The sequence below is a fragment of the Centruroides vittatus genome, unplaced genomic scaffold, assembly GCF_030686945.1.
Source record: "Centruroides vittatus isolate TY-2023 unplaced genomic scaffold, ASM3068694v2 contig_738, whole genome shotgun sequence".
Taxonomy (NCBI): domain Eukaryota; kingdom Metazoa; phylum Arthropoda; class Arachnida; order Scorpiones; family Buthidae; genus Centruroides; species Centruroides vittatus.
The window spans coordinates 1390294-1411129 of record NW_027122474.1 but is presented as its reverse complement, the minus strand read 5'-3'; the positions used below and the strand labels follow the sequence as shown (position 1 = coordinate 1411129).

At 28.2% G+C, this 20836-nt stretch overlaps 1 protein-coding gene across 1 annotated transcript in view; it reads left to right on the top strand.

Annotated features, from left to right (window-relative positions):
- Positions 1 to 3986: 3986 nt before the first annotated feature.
- LOC136980939 (cholesterol transporter ABCA5-like) overlaps positions 3987 to 20836 on the top strand; it is a 72296-nt gene continuing 55446 nt past the window's right edge. Inside the window, exons 1-8 of the mRNA XM_067277137.1 lie at positions 3987 to 4121; positions 7111 to 7208; positions 12102 to 12489; positions 13140 to 13261; positions 17563 to 17842; positions 19060 to 19330; positions 19829 to 20015; positions 20104 to 20250. Coding sequence (XP_067133238.1) covers positions 7122 to 7208; positions 12102 to 12489; positions 13140 to 13261; positions 17563 to 17842; positions 19060 to 19330; positions 19829 to 20015; positions 20104 to 20250 — 1482 coding nt within the window. The 5' untranslated portion in view covers positions 3987 to 4121; positions 7111 to 7121. The remainder of the gene's footprint in view (positions 4122 to 7110; positions 7209 to 12101; positions 12490 to 13139; positions 13262 to 17562; positions 17843 to 19059; positions 19331 to 19828; positions 20016 to 20103; positions 20251 to 20836) is intronic.

Here is a 20836-nt window from a genome sequence, read left to right as displayed (position 1 = left end):
TAAACGCTAAAATATGGCGAAATAAATTAATTAACAAACAAACAAAAAAAAACAATTAATTCTGCTGTTTTTATCATTAATTTTGAAAAAATTGGCTTGTATTTTTTCTATTTAACAATGAAATGGATTTTTCTCTTCATAAAAAACAAGAAATCAAATAAACAATTCATTTAATTTTGTTTAAAATTTTCACATAACTTCTACATTCAAAGTAATTTGTCAACGTAAAACTCATCTAAATTAGAATAATTTATAATTATTAATTCATAGGCATTTTTTTCAAATAAACTATATCATATTTTATATACTTAAAGTATGGCTGTTCAACGTTCATTCGAAGTCACTAAATTCGATGCAAGTGAAAAGTAGTAATCGTCAACATTATTTATACCTTAAAAGAATCCTTATATTTCTTTATGGAACGTAGCCAAGTGAAGCAAAAAAAGCGATATAAAATGACTTATTTTTCTATCACTGCTCTTCTCCTGTCTCTAATTTTGTTTCTACTACTCTCCTGGTTCGTTCTATCTATATCTCTTCTAAGATACTATTTACTAATAATTCCCTTAACTAATTTATCAGTTATTTTTAACCTATAGGGATCGATCGATTCCATGTAATCTTCTCATCTCTATTCATCCGCATCTTCAAACATTCTTTTTTAAATATATCTTATACGCTGTATATGTTAAATATTCTTTATACATTTTTTAAAAAGTGGTAGCATTCCATCAATCGGTAAACATCAACTTTGCGATTAATATTTGTATTGGGGTTTTACGTAGCAATCTCTCAAACGTCGATTCGATGATTATGAGATGTTTTTCAGGCATTCTCTGTAAGTATATCCTATTTTTCTACATGTCAACATATGTAGAAGTATGTCTACATGTAGAATAGATTAGATCTAACAGATTAATTGAGATATACGGTATCTTTTCACTAATCATTCTTTCATATCGTGTTAATAATTCATGTGTTGTAAACATATCCCCCAAATTGGCACTAGATTTCGAAAATGAATTAATTTTAATAATTTGATATAAAATATTTATATTATGCATTATTATTATCGAATAATATACACTTTCTGAAGAGGAACACATAATGGAGGTGTTATTTATTCAATTTTCCATAGTTCATATCACTTCAGCAACCGGAATTAATTTTTTTTCCTTATAAATAACGAGTATAATCAGTCTAACATTGTTTATTCTACACGAAGTCTCAATAAAATGTGAACTTATGTTGGTGTTTAATGTGAAATAGATAAATCTATATACCTAAATATATATTCTGATAAATGTATAATGTGTAAAATAAGCTTCATTATATAATTTTAATTAAAAGTGTTCATATAAATCATTGGTTCTAATTAGAAAGCTCTACCGTGTGAATTTGAAATTATTAGTCTATATATTTCAATTATTTGTTTTTTTAAAACTCTTTCTTTGTGAGCACTAACACGAACGTTTTTTAGCCAGCCCATAATGGGCCTGGTGGTGAGAGACGGGGTCCGACATATCCGGACGGATTACCCCGAATGTATTCTTCGGGGGTAATCCGTCCGGAAATACCTGTGGTTTTTCGATCCGAATTCGATTCTGGGTCCCCAGAGCGATAAGTTGTAACCCTAGCCGCTTTGCCATTCGGCCGTCAAAATATATTTGGTGGTACCTACGAGTTGGTACTACCGTTTCCTCTGGTAACAGTCATATGCAATGGCGGCCTTAGGGGGTGCGAGCAGGGCAATCGCCCGGGGCCTCGCTCTTGCAGGGACCTCGCGCAACAATTCGAGTAGAGAAAAGTTGATATTTAAAACTTTTTATTTTATCCTTAGCTATTAGTTATAAGCCGCAAACATCATTTTTAAATCCTTGCGTATATCTTTTAAGGCATTTATGTACAGTACCTTAGTTTATCATCATTACTAATTTGTCGTCTTCATAACTTAACTTTTATAAATCTTCTAATATAATATTTTAACACTCTAAATTCATTTATTTATAACTTTTGCATTTCTCGTCAATCATCAGAAATATCTACTTTCAATTTACATACTTTGCACAAAGGACAAGGGCCTCGCAAAAATCTGCCGCCCGGGGCCTCGCAATCATTAAGGCCGCCGTTGGTCATATATATATGCAACAAGAGGCTAGTCTGCTTGAACTGTATTACGAATATACCACAGATTAAGCTATAATCAATGTGATATTGAAATAGTATTTGGATTTATGAATACAGTAGAGCATCGATTATCCGACTTAATTGGGGACTGGGGTTGGTCGGATAACTGAAAAGTCGGATAACCGAAAAGTATGAAAAAATACATTATTGGTATAGTGTATTAGACCTGGTTTAAATACTAGCCTCCCTTTCATGGTCGAGCCAGTGCTGCCAGCTAAAACATGCAAAAATTTAACAAAAATAATATTAAAGTAGCCAAGACATAACCAAATATTGTAGCGCCACATCACTAGCGGACATTTGAATTTGCGGACTAGAACGCAGTCGGTTAACCAATGTGACGGTTGATCGGGGGTCGGATAATTGATGCTCTACTGTAATTTAATAAAAACATTTAAGGTTCTTAAAGATTACAGCCATATCTTCATTTAAAAAGGAATTCCGATATTCATAAAATTATTAAGAATTTCAAGCCATGGCTAACGCTTTTATTGCATTAGTTGATATTCTGGAGAGTCCGGATTCGAGAAGAGATCGATCTTCAGAAATTTTCACGAGTGTTTTGACCCGATATGCTCCCTTATCTCATCATCCAGTCACCCCTATTGTAGGACGGGCTGAACATGTAATGAGCACTAAGAAAGTCTTTTATGACCTCTCAGTGCCCATAGACGGGAAAAGTAAAGTTAAATATTTATAATATTTTAAAACATTAATAGTTGTTTTCATTTGTAAATTCATCATAAATTTTCAAAACTTTTAAAAAATATTTTTATTTTTTTAAACTTTCCTTCTATAATTTTATATGAATTTAACATATTTAAAGTTTTAAACGTTATCTCCGTACCTCTTTTAAATTTTTAACGAATAACAAATGTAATTGTTAATTTATCTATTAATTTTATTATTTTTATATTATTTTATATTTTATGCGCTTAAAAAATATTTACTTATTTCAGACATATTCGAAAACAACTGTTGCTTTCAAATGCACAATGGATGAATCTTAAGCAGGTAAAACCAAGAAGAATAAATAAAGTTAATTAATTATTTCTAGGCTAATCGCGAATTAAATATTTTATTTTAATTATATTTAAATTTTTTCTTATTTAATTTTCTATTGATTAAAAAATTATGTGATGTAATTATATATTGATTTAATGTACTAAAAAAAGGCAACGCTCCATTCTTCTCGTCAGTTTTGACAATGAATTGTAATTAATAGTATACGTTATATTGTTTTTTAAACTTTAATAAATACTTTAAAATAATTTAAAAACGTTTATCTATAAAATTAATGAGATAAATATGTTTTTAAACGACTTTTTTTGCTTAAAACGAGGTGAATATAATCCAAATTCGAGAATTTATATACCAGTATTTATGGGTTCCGATAAGTAACATGAACGAACACAAGCCATCAAATAGACTATTTTTCGAATTAATTGGTTTTTTTTTAACTCCGCCCTGTGGGCACTAAGAAGGCCTCTTTTAGCAAACCCATTACGGGTCCAGCCAGGCCCCAAAAAAATCATGGGGGTTTTTCACTTGTCGGATTTGTTCCCGGGTCCCCCAAAGTGGCATACTGCCACTTTAGCCGCTGGGTCATCCGGTCATCAGTAAATCGTGTATCGATTTTTGTTTGTTCTTTAATTCGCAGAAAATGAATATTTATTTACGAAAATACATAACAATTCAGATGGTTACAGTGTGAAACACCTTCCAGCGAAAGCGCACGCGCCAACCTTTCTCGTGTTCCACGCTTGCGTCATAGTTCTTGTCTGTGTTAACATAGAATACTAGAATTACGATAATCTATGATTTCGTCACATTCATGCAAGTCGTCATCGGAGCGACCTGCACTTCATGAAACGATAACGACTATTTCACGCCTTACAAAACACCTTTCGTGTCTTTTTTTGCTGCCTTTAAACGTACTGTACGTATCAATTTATTTTATTGATTTTTATATATTATCTGTTAAATATATAGATTTATAATATTTTATAAAGATCGTATTCATTTTGGTCTTATAAATAGCGATTTTTAAACTTGTATTACGTAAAATTACTTTTGTTATTTGTTTTAAAAAAGTTTAAACACACGAAACACATATAATATTGTTTTCATTCAAATTTTAAAATGTCAAAATTTTAGCCAATAACGATAATCGTTACTTCGTGCTTCGATGGGTTTTTCCATCCTATTGGTTGTCTCTTAATCTTGTGTGTGTTTTGAATGTACAGTACAGTACACCTACACGCTCTCGGCTGTTTTTAATTAAATATGTTGTTTGTCGCTCGCCCTTCCATTTATACATAATTTATTAGTAAACTTACAACGTATAATAATTTTATAAATTAAAAAAAAAGATAGAATAGGTTTTTAAAATTTTGAACACAAATATGAATCCTAATTTGTAATTTTTAAAAAATAATATCAAAATTAACAATTCTTGAAAATGGAAAAGTCAACAATTATATACTAATAAATTAGAAAAGTTCATCAAATAATGAAAAGTGTAAAATGATTTAATGATTAACATTAACAAGATTAAATATTAATGATTTAATCTTGTCAAATTCAATCTTGACAGATTTTGCTGCTAATGAGAGAGTAAAGTGGAAATTGCAGACTGTTTCACTTGCCTGAGTTCTAGAATTAATAATAATAGATAATATGATGGAAAAGTAAAGAGAGTAAGGATAATGTGTTGGAATTGCCTTAGGAAAACAGTTATAAACTGAAAGAATATAATGTATAAATATATTTCATTGACTTCAAAATTTTTTGAGAAATTTATTTGGATACAAAAGATTCTCATTAAGGAAGAATGAAGGAAACATTGCCATTTCTGAACTGTATATTTGATAATGTTATATAAAATATGAAGGTAGAAGAGAAATTTGATGATTACCAGACTAAATCAAATTCAATTATACAATGATTTATATTAAGAACTTTCAGATTTTGGACATGAAATACATAAAGGTAGTGAATATTTTAGCAGGATTTGCTATAACCAAAAAAGAAGAAAATGAATGAATGGAAGCAGACTATAGAAAGAAAAGAGAGAAAGAAAATAACACCTTTTCTTCATACACTAGGAGGTGGATACGACTTAATGTAACCTAATAAATGAATTATGCACGTTTATTAAATTGCATACTCTTTGTCCCTTAAACTATACTTTTTAGTTTTGCATTTAAATTTTTCCCCTGAAAATTTGGTGCTGTCAGTGATGAGCAAGTGATGATGTTCCACTAAGATTTTCTAACAATGGTATCAAGTCAGGTGAAATCACAGAATAATGGAAGACTATTGCTGGTTCCTTATAAGAAAACGTGATATACAGTATAAACAAAAATAAGCATTTGCAAAAAAGTTATTGAAGGCAGGTTGAGCATAAATGTAGTTTCATATATATATTTTTGTAAACAAAACAATTTTTCGGTTTGACATAAGTTGAATTTCTCTCCTATTTTGACTTATATTTACGATAAGATAAAAATTTATCAGATAAAATACAAGTAAAAATTATATTCTAGATAAGTGCTGGAAAATTATGTTTGCCATATTTGTAAAAAGGATGCTTTATACACCTTATACACTCACTAAAATATCAGTGGCATAAATTTTATTTGTTGAGTAATGTTACTGGATGATGATGCAGAATTGAAAAAAATATTTTTCCAGAAACTTTTGTTTTTTTTACAAAATAGGATAGAACAGTTTGATAAACAAATTTAATGCTAATCATTATGAAACTTTAAAATATATAGAATCCTATTTATATTTTTTAGAATTGATCACTTATGAAGAGGTGACGTAATAATTTGATAATGTTAAATTATTGAAATTCTTGGAATGATAAAAGTTAAAGATAAATTATTTTTATTTAGCTGCATGGAAAAATTTTAATAATGAGAATTGTTAAATGTCTTAACTAACAAATCACAATCATAACTATATTTTAAAGTATTTATAATTTTATCAGTTTATGAAAAAAGACTGATTATTTGATTGAATTCTAACTAAGTATTAACATATTTTATCCAAGAATAAAATTTTATTCAAAATTATTTGAAAAACTTTATAATTTTATTTTTGTATGATGATTATAACACATTAAATTTTGTCTTGTATGCCTGTTTTCTTTGATTTCAATTATGCAAACTCCTAGTTGGCATCACTTTTTTGAACTATTCCAAGTTTGTTCCAGGATGGAGAGGAATCTCAAACAGCTTACCTTTTTACAGAGGTGCAAGTGATATGAACACTTTAAAAAGGGAGCTAATCATTTAATTTTGTCCACAGTCAAATTTATATAATAAATTTACTTAGTTAATGATATTGTTATATTGTTAAGATTACAGTTTTACATTTCATACTGAAACTTTTTAATTAAAAATTGAAAATCAGAAAATAAATGTTAAATTTTTTTATAAAGTGTAGTAATATTTTCTTCATGATTAATTTTGGAATATTATTTTAATTATTTAGAATTTTGATATTAATCTGGGTTTCATAACACACTAGGATGTCATAAGCTTCTGAGGGTGTTTCAAAATTCCCAGAAATTTAAATTGTTTACTTAAAGTTTAAATAAATTATTGGGCATTAGATGCATCAAACACATGAAAGTAAACCAGTTAGGTACTATCTTTGAAAATGATTGAAAACCACTAGTGTAACTTCAGTGTAAAATGATACTTGTTTCTACATTGTGTTTTGGTTTTTTTTTTAAATTTACATACTTAAATATAATCAGTTTTATTTAATTATTAGAAAAAATATGAAAATACTGTGCTCTTTTTATTTAAAAGTATTTTTTTTACAGACTATAAAATAAAATATATTTTATTTTATATTATTTTATATAGTTTTTTATTATAAATAATATATAAATTCTGATTTTTGCAGAAAGTGAAAAAATGACAGTAGGATTCTGTGATCAATTTAAAACACTTCTCTGGAGGAATCTTCTCTTAAAGAAAAAAATGAAATCAAAGACATTTACGGTGAAAAGTTTTTTATAATTTATAATTTTTTAAATAATTTATTCACCTGTTAAATTATTATTTTAATCATTTATTATTCTAATTCAAGAAATTATATAAATAATTTACCATTAGGTGGTATTAGCATTTAACATATGGCTTATTTTTAGTTATAAACTAAAATTTGATTTTTTATAATTAATTTAAAGTAAATGTTTAAATTTGTCTGATAAAGAGAAACTAATTCAAAGACAATATATAAAATTTAGACTTTTTCCATAATTAGAATAAATTATTTTATGGACTTGAAAGTTTTGAAAAAAAAGATTTTATTCAGTTATTTGTTAATTTCTCTAAGTCTTTCTCAGATGAACTCAAATCTCTGAATAATAAAATATCTGAAAAAAGAGATTATTTAAAATAATGAACAAACAGCAGCAATTTGATTGTTCAGTTTTGAAATTATTAGTCATGTTACTGCTGTATAAATAACATTTGTAGATCAAATTATTTATATAAATGATGAATCAGAAATAATATGTTAAATCATACATTTTAATATAATCAATTTTCAATTTCTAATGTTACTATCATCTAGCAATAATAAATAACTTAAATGACATAAAAACACCTCTAAGCTGAAACAAATTTAGCTTGAATAACACATTAATGCTTTTTCAGCAACACTATAATTTATTTAAACATGTTTTTGACTGTTTTTATAGGTCTGCATCAGGTTTAACATATAAACTAGAAGATTCAGACTGAAAGTTCAAATTAACATTCTTATAGTATTTTTTTTCAAAAAGTTGAAATTTGATTTTGAATGCAAACAGTTGTGTATTTTAATTGGATATTAAACATAATATATTTGTATAAAATATTACAGAATTCAATTTGGAAATAAATTGTAAAATGTAAACATTGTAAAATGAAGCCAATATAATCAAATAACAGTAAACAATGTAACAGAAATAGCAATATAATGAAATTACAGTAAAGAATATAACAGAAATAACAATATAATGAAATTACACTAAAATTAAACAAACTACTTGACACCTAAATGCAAATTCCAGCATGTAATGTACAAATAAACTTTAATGTTCAAATGTTTTTGGCTGTCTTTCAGAGACTCTCATCAGGAAAGAATGCACAAAACAGAAAAAAACAGTTCTATTTTTTGAAAAGTTTTAGCTTTTGAACATAGCTGTGTTCCAATTTTTAAACATTTAACAATGTTCAATACAAAAAGATCGTTACATATTACAATGTATACAGTAAAATTAATAGAAAGTTTAACAACTTTATGTAGGCCTTGTATGTAAATGAAAAAACCGTTACTAATGTTTTCAGTCTACACCTAAGACCTTTGGGAAGATTTTTCCAAAATCAAATTTTTCTGGTACTGGTGTTTTAGATTGGAATTAGTTTAATTTGTTTGAGAAATAATTTTAAACCAAATTTGTGATGTGTTCGTAAACCTTGTTCAATTTTAATTTTGTCATGTTCTGTGTTATATATACCAGTGGCGTGCCGTGACATTTGATGACAGGGAAGCTGTGTTTCTGTAAGAAGCCGACTTCCAGGGGCAATCAGTTAATTGCGCGTCAGTGATGGTCTAGGGCAGTGGTTCTTAACCTTTTTATACTCGCGGCCCATCAAATATTTCATAATTTTTTTGTGACCCCCATTTTTTAATAATAATTTATATTTGATAATTTGATAATTTATCTATAATAAATTGATTTTTTATTATTGCTTTAATTTTTATATAATAAATGTAAATCATAACTTTATTATTTCATTATCTATTTAAATAACATTCAAACTTCACAATTAAACATGAAAACTCATTAATTTTTAACAGAAAATAAAATAAGAAACATGTCAATAAATCGATCCAATGTCGATGCTAAAACTAAACTAAAACTAAAACGCCCACTTGTGGTAAGGATTTTGCATAACTTTTGCAAAAATATTTAAATTTTCAAAGCCTACTATTTTTCGTAATTATTTTTAAAATTCCAAGCATTAATAGTTTCTTAAAATTGCTTTGGAATAAAAGAAGTAAATACTGCGGTGTAAGTAGCATATTTACAGTTTATTTCTTCTGTACTAACAAAGTTGTATGTAGGAAGAAATACAAAATAAATAAATAAAAACTAAATAGGAAAACTTTATCTTTCTTATTTCACTTTTCAATACGATATTCGGATTATACATCAATTTTCTTTTTATTATATTCTGAAGGAAATTTTGCATAATTTGGCGGCCCCCGGCAAACTTCTTATGGACCCCCAGGGGCCGCGGCCCCCCTGTTAAGAATCACTGGTCTAGGGTCCATTCGTATTCATTTGTTCGATAAGCCAGTAAAAACTGTAGACTTCTCTAAATGTATTTTTAATATCACAATTACATTCTGAATCGCTAGCTACGATACAAGGACTAAAATTAAAAATAAATTATAAAAACTTACTTGGTGAAATAAAATGTGCGGTGGATATACATACCTGGTACAATGTATTGTTCGATTGTATTAATATACTTTTAAAGAAAATTATAATTAAAATATAGCTTTGTAAAGAAACGTACATAAAAATAACATAAAATAGTCTTTACTTTTTAAATCTTAAAACAATCCACTTAGTCAAATATCTTGATACGAGTAGCTAATGGATGGAACTAGTGACGGTCCAGGTAGGTGTGTAGTGAGTGTGTGCGTGCCAAATCCCGAGGGTGCCGATACCGGTCAATGTCAAATGCCTCTTTTGTCGCATCACTAGTATATCTCAAAGGACGCCACAGGGCTGTTGTAAATTTTAAACGTTTCTCACCGTAGCTGTAAAAATCTAACTATGTTAAACTTAATAGTCATTCATTTTCTAACTAATTCGTTTTAATACCAGGTGTACACGGAAATCAGTTTCCCACTGTACTAAGCGAGTGATTGGTTCTGTTAAGCTTTTGTTGAAGTAAAATTCTGGCTCTTTCAACAGGGTTTTATTTATGTCCCCATTCCCTAATCTCTTAATTATTTAGTCACTTCTTAAGTAGAAATAAGTCGAAACCAGTTACTTTGTACCTGAATATCTGTAGTCTTGGGAAAACAGTGGAAAGACAAATTTTTATGACAACGGATATATAAATCGTAAATTTAAGGAAAATAAATTCTAGAGCTTTTTTTTGTACCATTGTATGTACTGTACGTCTCATTCATTAAATTTGGTTGTAAATGATGCTGCCAAAGTAACAGTTAATTTTTTAACACTGTACTAGAATTGTACACGTTTTTTCTGCATCCCCTTACAGATGGGACGTACTAAATCGTAATATCACCGGTTTAACATCGAAATCCGTAAGTAATATAAGATGGGAGAGCGGAATAAACGCAGAATAAATATATCAAATATTTTAATGGAGTTTTTTTAAACTCCTGTCAACTATACAGAACTATCATAAAAACGTGCCAGTAAATTCCTATCGGTTGGGTTAAGTTATAAATCTAGTCTACGGTGGGCAACCCTTTTTATAACATGGGCCAGAATAAATTTTACGTTTTTTTCCGCGCCGTAGTAGTTAATTGACGCCTTCTTGTGACTCGTAATTTTTTTAGTCTGCAAATATGAAATAAATAAATAAAAAGTTAATTACTACATTTATTTCTCTTATCGTTTTCGAAAATTACAAAGAATTGGAAAAATAACTATTAATTAGTTATTTTTCCAATTTAATAATCTATTAAAGATCTCGCGGGCCGGATAGAAACTTTTCGCCAGCCGTAGCTGGCCCGCGGGTTGCCCGCCATTGATCTAGTCTGCTCGTGATTCACATAATCGGGCGAGGGTGGCCGAATATCTAGCAGGAGGCTAACAGCCCACAACCGCTCCGGGATATAAAGTCGCGTACTCTTTACGCGTGTGTCGCTTCTACCAGCTAAACCGTGACGTTGGTGCTCTGTAAAGCGCATGCGCCAATGCCTATAATCTGGCTGCTTGGAAGTTGACAGGCAGGTGGCTAACAGCCCACAACCGCTCCGGGATATAAAGCTGTACTCTTTACGAGTGTGTCGCTTCTACCAGCTAAACCGGGTGAGGTTGGTGCACTGTAAACCGCATGTGCTAATGCCTATATAATCTGGCTGATTGGAGACTGACCCGGTTTCGACATTCCTTCTGCCACCGAATTATTCGAATATACAATAGCAATCTTATCGTTTTTTTTCACATGTAGTATAGAAATTTGTAAAAGATACATAATGCAGTTATAATAAAATATTAATTTTAATTAATTCAAAGTACGTTAAAATATGAAAATTTATATTTTATAAAATTCAAGGGAAGGTCATTGGAAGGTGGAATCGGCGCTTCCATCGCTTCCAATGACGGCACGCCACTGCCTGAAGATGTCTGTTATATTCAGATGAAAATGTTTGTAAAAATTAGTAATTTGAGGTATGCTGGTGTAGGTGTCTTGTATGTGTTTAAACATTTTTAACGCTATTCTTTTTTGAATGTTTTGGTTTCATTTTTTTGGTTAGAGATGTGTGGATGCTAAATTATAACAATGAAATTTGTTTATTTAATTTTTGAATATTTTAATAGATTATCATTTTTCTGTAGTTTCTGCTCAATTAAATCTATAAATCATCAATTCTATTTTTTAATATTATGAATGAACAAAAAATAATTTTTTTGCAGTCTTTACAAAATAAGATCATATCCATGTAATTGTTTTTAAATCAGCTTTACGTTTATTTTGAGTAATATCATTAATTTAGACATTTCATGTTTGAATGAATTATTGATTTTTCTTATTTCATTTCATTAATTGTATATATTCAACAAAATTAGTAAAATATAATAAATTTGATTTTTGATAGATTTTAAAATTAATAACTTTTTTAATTTTTAGGAATTTGCCACGCCTATAATGATGGCATTATGTATTGTAACATTTCGGATTGGGCACGCAACATACAAAGGAGAGGTTTACCCTTTTGGAAATGCTTCACTTGAACATGGTTTGTCATACTACAGTTTAAACAATTTTGGTGTTGCTCCCTACAATAACAATACAAAAAAAGTAATGGATTCTGTCGTAAAAGAATTACCTTTATATTTACCTGTTAAAATTCTTTGGTTTGAAAATGAGACTGAATTAGAAGAAGAATTTAATCGTAATTCAAGTGCTTTTGCAGTTGGCATTGTTTTTACTGAAAATCCAGAAAAGAATTTTTCTTATAAACTGCGATTTCCTTCTAATAAATTACCTCGTGCAAGTGATAAATATGGATCACCAGGTAATTGAATAAATTATTCTTATATTTAGTATTTAAAAATATATATAAATCAATGTCTTTAATAATGATGTATATTCTGTACATACCCTTTTATAAATCATTATTTACATAAGTTATTTATAATTTAATAATGAAACTTGTCCTGTATCATTAATTATATTTGAAAGGTAATATGATATGCTTTCAGCAGCATTGTTGATGTTAAAGTTACACTAATGAATATGAGATAATATTTCATGGGGTAATTTTAAAAAGAATAAACTGTAGCTCAACTGATTTACCTTCTATTAATTATTATTACAAAAAAGTTATTTTGTATTATTTTACTTTTAATTAGTTTATGTAATTATGTATAATTGAAATGTTATATATTGCTAGAAAAATTGACTATTTATATTTTTATAAATTTTATTATACAAAGACAAGAAATAAAATAAAATTTTGATCTAATAAACATAATAAAAATAAGTTGCATTTATACAACAATTACAAAAAGAGAAGCTAGAAAATAAATTAGTATAAAAATTTCTATTTTTGGTTTTATTTTGAATTTTTTACAATATTTAATTGTTTAGTCTTTTACAAATTTTATTAACAAATTTATTTAAATGTAAATTATCAAAATGTAATTTTTTTATATGGCTTTTTAGAAAATTGCAGAAATCTCCACCATGGGTTCTTTTTGGTTCCTGTAAGCAGTTGTCCAGCTTTGAGTTATTACAGTAGTGGATTCATTGTTCTTCAGTCTATTATTGATAAAATTTTAATTAAAGTAAGTAATTATTGATTTAAATGAAAAATCTTATTATAATTACGTCAAGAAATTTCATAGAGATAGAATTGAGGTAATATGATGTTTTATCTCTATGAAATGCTACAATTTTGAAATCGAATTTAAAAATTAGGGAAAACAATACCAATGCCATGAAATAATTTATTAGGCATTTCTCTTTTTTGCTCTTCTACATATACAATAAGTGTTCTATATAATGCTGCATCATAATGTCTTCATGAAGGCATTTTAAATGTTAAGAAGTTTAAATTAAATGCTTGTATTAGCAAAAATTATTTGAATTACTGCAACTATTGAGCAGTCTAGTCAAAGAATCTATCATTTGTGCATAATGCATTACATGGTCTACTTGTGATGACAGCTGATTGTTTTTGTCAGTAGCAGCATTGCAGAACTGCAGCACCTCCAAAGAAAAATAAAATCACAAAATAATGCCTTGCTTTTTATTTAATAATAATTATATAAATAATTTTATACAATTGAAATTAAATTTTATTTAATTAAATCCAATGCTGATCAAAACAGTTTGCAAAGTAAAGACAATTCTGTTATGGCTTGTGTGCCATGCACTCTCCTATGAGAGTGTTGTTAACACTGCAGTGTCATCTTGTGACTTGTGAATGTTAATATGAAAAAGACAAAAATTTCAAATCTTAAATTAATTTATTTTAATTAAATTTAAAAAATATGTTTTATGAATGCAATATATTATATTTATATATTTGTTATGCAAAGTTATAGTTGTTACTCAGCACTCCCACATTAGACAACCACGAGCTGCCACTGGCTTTTGGACTGCAAATGTAAGATGTCATTGATTCTAAGAGGCTCTATTTCATACAAGCAAAAATGGGTAAAAAAGAAATGCATCTTAGAATTTAGGAAATAAATATTTTATACTAAAAAATTACTCTATGTTAATCATAAATCATAAAAATCATATAAAAATAATAAATTTAAAAATTCATATATTTATAATTTGATGTTTACAGACATTGTTATAGCAAAGAAAATAGCATTAATCATTTTTGTATAAAATATCATAACTGTCTAATAATTTGAGAAGTCTGAATATTACATTGTACATTTATTCTACTACAAATGATATTTAAGAGTTAAGTTTCTATAATGGTTACAGTAGAATGTCTGACTTCAATTTCTTGAATACTTTTTATAAAAATAATAAGGTTAGAAAATTTAACATTATTATTTCATCACAGGAAAAAATTGCTGTAATATTTTTTAAAATATTTTTCATTTATCAATTAAGTGATTTAAAAAGAAAATCAGGAAAGTTTTTATATAAATTAATATTGATTACTTAATTATAATTGTGTGATTGCTTTATAATGATAGATTATATAAAATAAAAACATTACATACATACATTACAACAAGTACATACATAAAAACATTACAAGTACATACATTTTAACAGATTGGGAAAAATGCTTTATTTAACAAAAAGTAAAAACTATATATATTGTGTAGTATATAAAGTAATGCTCTGTATATAAATAAAGGGCTGTTGTATAGATTACTCCCTATGGAATTTTGGGACTTTGAGTATATATCTGAACTTGGGATTGAGACGAGTTCAACGGTACCCTACTTTTGGACTGGAGACGAAAAATAACAAAGTTATCATATTTACAATTTCTTGCCTTTCACAATGCATTCTACACCATTTTAGAGTTTTCCACTAGGTGGCATTCAACTGTTTGTGCTCCTGACGTACTCCTTCCAGAGGGGTGTGCCGGCAGGCTGTCCAGTGTTTAACATCATTAGTTATTGATTCACAGTAATTCTTTAACAAAAGAAAAAAAAAAGAAACATATACTGAACTACAAGCAGTGCCACCTAGTGGAAAGCACTAAAATGGCATAGAATGCATTGTGAAAGGCAAGAAATCATAAATATGATAACTTTCTTATTTTTAGTCTCTGGTCCAAAAGTAGGGTATCATTAAACTCGTCTCGATCCCGAGTTCAGATATATACTCAAATTCCTGAAATTCTATAGGGAGTAATCTATACAACTTCCAAATAAAGTAATACTGTAAAGTAATAAAGTAATTACTAATATATATAAAATAGTACTAAATATATGAAGTAATACTGTGTAATATAATGTATATGATGTATGAGAAATAATTGTAAAGAAAATTTGAATAATTATTAATTGAATTTATTAACATCTTTACTTATAATTTCTATTATTGTACGTAATAACTATTAAAAAATAAACAAACAATTGGGTAGTACCCAACTAGTTTGGGTAGCCGACATTTTTAATAAAAGAAAGAAACATTTTTAGTAAATATCTGATTATTCTCAGCTTAGAACATATACAAATGTTATGTTAGAACAAAATTGATATATCCAGATTGATATAATAGAAGTAAATTTTGAAAATTATAAAGAAATGCAGTAGAACATTTAATATTAAATAAATTTCATTTTAAAAATAAAATAAAAAGAACTAAAATTAAATGTTAAAATATTTTATATGAAATAAAATAATTCTAGTAAAAATAGTTATTTTATATCAAAATAATTAAATAAATATGGTAAATAACCATTATAAATATTTTGGTAGTAACCTACCAACTTTTAGTGTCAACCTCTGTTTTTATTTTACTGTCACTTTGTGATGAGACCAAAACATGATTCTAACCACTCAATTTGTTACTTAATGTTGATTGATGGCTTTCTCAACAAACCTACCAACTATAAGAAGAGTAAACTTGAGCATATGACTGTTGGTAATTTTAGAGTTTTATAACAACCAATGAGATGAGATTGTGATGATTCAGGCCAACACTGTCCTCACTGTTAATCCAAACCCCAGTAGTGGAAGTCAGTTGGCCTTAGGAATGCTAAATTGCCACCCTGGTACCTGGATGCCAAATTGAAAGAAGCCATTGAGAGAGAAGACTGGTGAGAGGAACCTCATGGTTCCTCTCACGAGTCTTCTCTCAGAAAACAGATAGATATGAATCACTTCCAAAAGGTCTAGAAAACACTTGCTGTACTGTGTGATTTTTGTGTAAAATGTAAAATTTTAAATGAGATCCTTGTATTTTAATTGAATGAAACCATTAATTTCAACGGACTCATGCTAGTTGAGCTGCAATTTGAAAAATTATAGACCTATAAATTCCCACTGTTGTCATTCTGTCTTTTCTTGATCTTGAGAACAGAGTTAGATATATGAAAGATGAGACCAGATATGGAAAGATTAGGGGCAGGATGCCCCAATTAACTATATATAAACTTCTGGTCTAGACCAGAAGTCATGTGATTTTAATTCAAAAATTCTCCCTGAAAGGAATTAGATAGATGACCTGCACGACTCTATAGCTAACAGAAATCTGGGATGTGCAGGGACAAGATGCTAGTAATTTGAGGTAAAGAGCTTATATTTTAAATTAAAACACTATTAAAAATATGATTAAAAATTGCAGCCTGGCATTGTGGCAATGCCACAATAAATAATTGCTCTTATTCTATTTAATTCACCTTAAATAGATGAATATTTAAATAATATCAATCAAAAATTAGAATGTATATTTCTTTCCCTATATTGCTTAACTGTTATTCAAATAGCTAGGCAATAAGACATTCATTTATTGCCTGAAATTTCTAGAATCATGTTTAAGCTGAGTCTCTGTGAAAATTAATTTAAGCTATTTCCAAAATTATTCTAATTTTACTCTTTAATTATTACTGAAATTATTTCAGAATTATTTGGACCAAAATTTTTGCTCAGTATGTCTAATTTTTATTTCAATATGCTATGTGACCAAATATTTAGTGGGTATGTTACTAAGATTGTTTATCTTAATTTCAAAATTTCAATATATAACAGAAAATGTACAAAAAATACTTGAAAACGTAAAAAAAAGGTATTTAAAATTTATTATTGGATTGTTTGGAAAGTTTGTAGTAATTTTTGATAGCCGACAATTGAGACACTGACTGATGCGAAAATGATTAAAATTGTACAAGCCAATGAATATTACGATAAATGATCTTGAGATGCGTCCATTACAAATAAACCGTTAAGATTATTCAAATATTATTTAATTTGTCTCATTGCAAAAATGGATGTGAACAACATACATTATTGATATTTGTTTCCTCCTTTTTATCGTAAAGGCAAAAATGCTGTACAAACAGCAAAGAAAATATGTGATGTTTATAGTGGGACTGCTGTAGCAGAATCAACTGTTCAAAAGTGGTTTGCAAAATTTAAAGCTGGTAATTTCAGCCTTAAAGATGCTCCCCTGCTCAGGAAGACCTCCTGTTATTGAAGAGGACCAGATCAAAGCATTATTGGATGAAAACCCTCATTACACAACTCGAGAGATTGCAGACATAGTGAAGTCATCAAACAGTACTGTATTTCAACATCTAAAGAAGCTTAGATACATGAATCGTTACGACATTTGGATACCTTACGACTTAATGGAAAAGAACTTACTGGATCGCATCTCCATTTGTGATTCTCTTGAAAGACGAAATGAAAATGAGCCTTTTCTGAAGCATTTAGTGACAGGTGATGAAAAGTGGATCATTTATAACAACATCAGCCGAAAATGATCATGGGGTAAGAAAAATGAACCACCATTAAAAACTCCAAAAGCCAGTTTTCATCCAAAGAAAGTCATGCTCACCATCTAGTGGGATTGGAAAGGAATCCTGTACTACAAGCTGCTTCCACAGAATCAAACAATTGATTCTGATAAGTATTGTTCCCAATTGGATAAGCTGAACATGGCAATTAAAGAAAAACGTCCGGAACTGGCCAATAGAAAAGGCATTGTGTTTCACCAAGATAATGCCAAACTGCACACGTCTTTACAAACATGCCAAAAATTATTGGAACTAGGCTGAGATGTTTTACTCCACCTCCCTTACTCACCCAACCTTGCCCCGTCAGACTACCATTTGTTTGGTTCTCTGCAAAATTCCCTTCATGATAAAAAGTTTGATACTTTGGAAGCTTGCAAAAACCATGTGGATCAGTTTTTCATGGGAAAAACTGGAAAGTTCTATGAAGAGAGTATTATGAAGCTCCCCATAGATGGCAACATGTCATTAAAAACAATGGCGCATACATAATGGAATAAAAGTATATTTTTAGTTTTAAAACAATTTCTTTTATTTCTCTTAAAATAGCTATGAACTTTGCAAACAAACCAATATTTTGAATATTAAAAGAAAATTAGAACTGAAAAATACTAAAAAATCAAATTTTATGTTAATAATACAGTTGATCTTCGTTATAGTGCTGCTCACTATACCATGCACTCTGTTATAGTGTGGGCGATGTTCGCAACACGATAAGCTCAAACACATTTATACAGGTCCGTGTGGCGTTAGTGAGTAGCGCATTTTATTGTTACTGCATATTGAGTAATTGTCTATGTATTGAGTTTCTGCATGTATTTTGAATAGGGTTTACTAAATAGAACTTCCTTAAAAAACTGGAACAGTATATATAGATTTGAACATACACCTAAGCACTAATTTTCCAGAAAATAAATAAATTATTGTATGCATGATGGGTAAAAGAAAAGCTTGCAGTGTGAAAGAAAAGCTTGACATTATTGCTAAAGTAAAGAGGTGAACCACGTTACACCGTGCCGCTCGGTATAACATAGTTCACCTTATAACACGGATGTTGTTTCCCGCCCGACATGTGCGTTATATCGGGAGTCCACTGTATATTCAAATAATATAGATCATAATTATTACAGACTATACAATAAGAATATTATTTTAAACATGTAATTAATATAATGAACAATTATTTATTTCAGAAATTGTTAAGTCATGAAAGTAAAACTGAGACTATTATTCAGCTTTATCCAAAAGAAAAATTTGTATCAGAGTCAACAACAGTGAAAGCTGTCATTCCTCTTTACTTAATGCTTGCTTTTTCACCATTAGTATCTATATTGGCATTAATTATTGTAACAGAAAAAGAGAAGAAAATCAAAGAAGGAATGTTAATGATGGGAATGAATATTACTTGTTATTGGTTAGTATATTATGTATTTTATTAATTTCAAATATTTTAAAAATTTAATTTATTATTTAATCATTATAACCATATATTTATAAAAATATGAGCAGTGCTGTCCAGCTATGCTATATCTATTTATAATGTTATATGGCATTAGATTTTACTGAATGCAATTTTGAAAATATTTAAAAAATGCATTTAAGTTTATTTAAATGGAAACTTATACCTGACAAAAATATTAAGGATTGATAGTTTTAATTTGATAATCTAAAGTTTCCATTTATTTATGTTTTGATTTCCAGTATATAATTTGTTAATCACAGAAATTTTTAAATTCTCTGAACTATTTAGGGGTATGTAAGAGTCGTTATGTACATACTTAATCAGTATACAATGTTTTGAACTACTTCTTTACAAATAGTTTTACTTTAAATATTTTTATTAAGTAATCTGTCAATTATCAAAAAAATTTAATGTTTGCAATTAATATATTACTAGAATTTTTATTTTTAGGTTAGCTTGGTTTGTAACAGAAGCAATTATGGCATTCATAATTTCAATTCTTATTACTGTGATTATATTTGGTTTTAATATTTTGCCATATACTAGTGTTTTTATCATCTTTGGATTACTTATGCTGTTTTCATTATCTATAGTCATGATAGCATTCATGTTAACTCCTTTCTTTAATAATGCAAAAGTAAGTTTATTATTACCATTATTATTAAATCAGTGCAGAATTTTATTTTTACTATAATAAATTGATGATAATATTTTACTGGTTTTAGGTTGCTGGAGCAGCACTTGGATCTGTATATTTGCTTTTTGGTTTATTTTATTTTCTTGCCATTTGGGTTGAAAATAAAGTTAATGTCATTTTCTTTTTTCTTCTTGCGTTATTATCTCCAACAGCTTTTTCATTAGGATTTCTGAAAGTAAGTTTGTTGTGTTGTTACAGAATTTTATAAAGTTACTAATAAAAGCTATACTATATATCAGAGGTGGGCAAGCAAAAGTTCAGTGGGAGCCGAAATGTAGGTTTTGCAAAATGCATGGGAGCCGCAGATCTGTACTTTTTTATTCTGTACTGCAGTTCTGTACCGCGATTTTATTACATAATATAAATATAATATAAAACAAATATTGAATTTTTTTAATAAACATATTTTCATAAAATTGTGGAAATAAAACTGTAAAAATAATAATAAAAAGCAGAAATTAACACTTTCGTCAAGAGCCACATGTAACTCAGAAAAAGCCGCATTTGCCCATGTCTGCTATATATATAGATTAATTAGATTTTTTTAATCACATTTGTTCAATGCATTTGATAATTAAATTCAAAGTTTTTAAAATAATAATAAATTAATTAAATTTTATCTTAGTATAATAATGTGCATTAAATATTTATTATTAAATAAGCAACTATCAGTATTTTAATTTAAATATAATAGTTTATATTAAAACTTTTAAATTAAAAAGAGTAAATTTTTAAAGTGTATGGTAATGTCAAGTAAATGT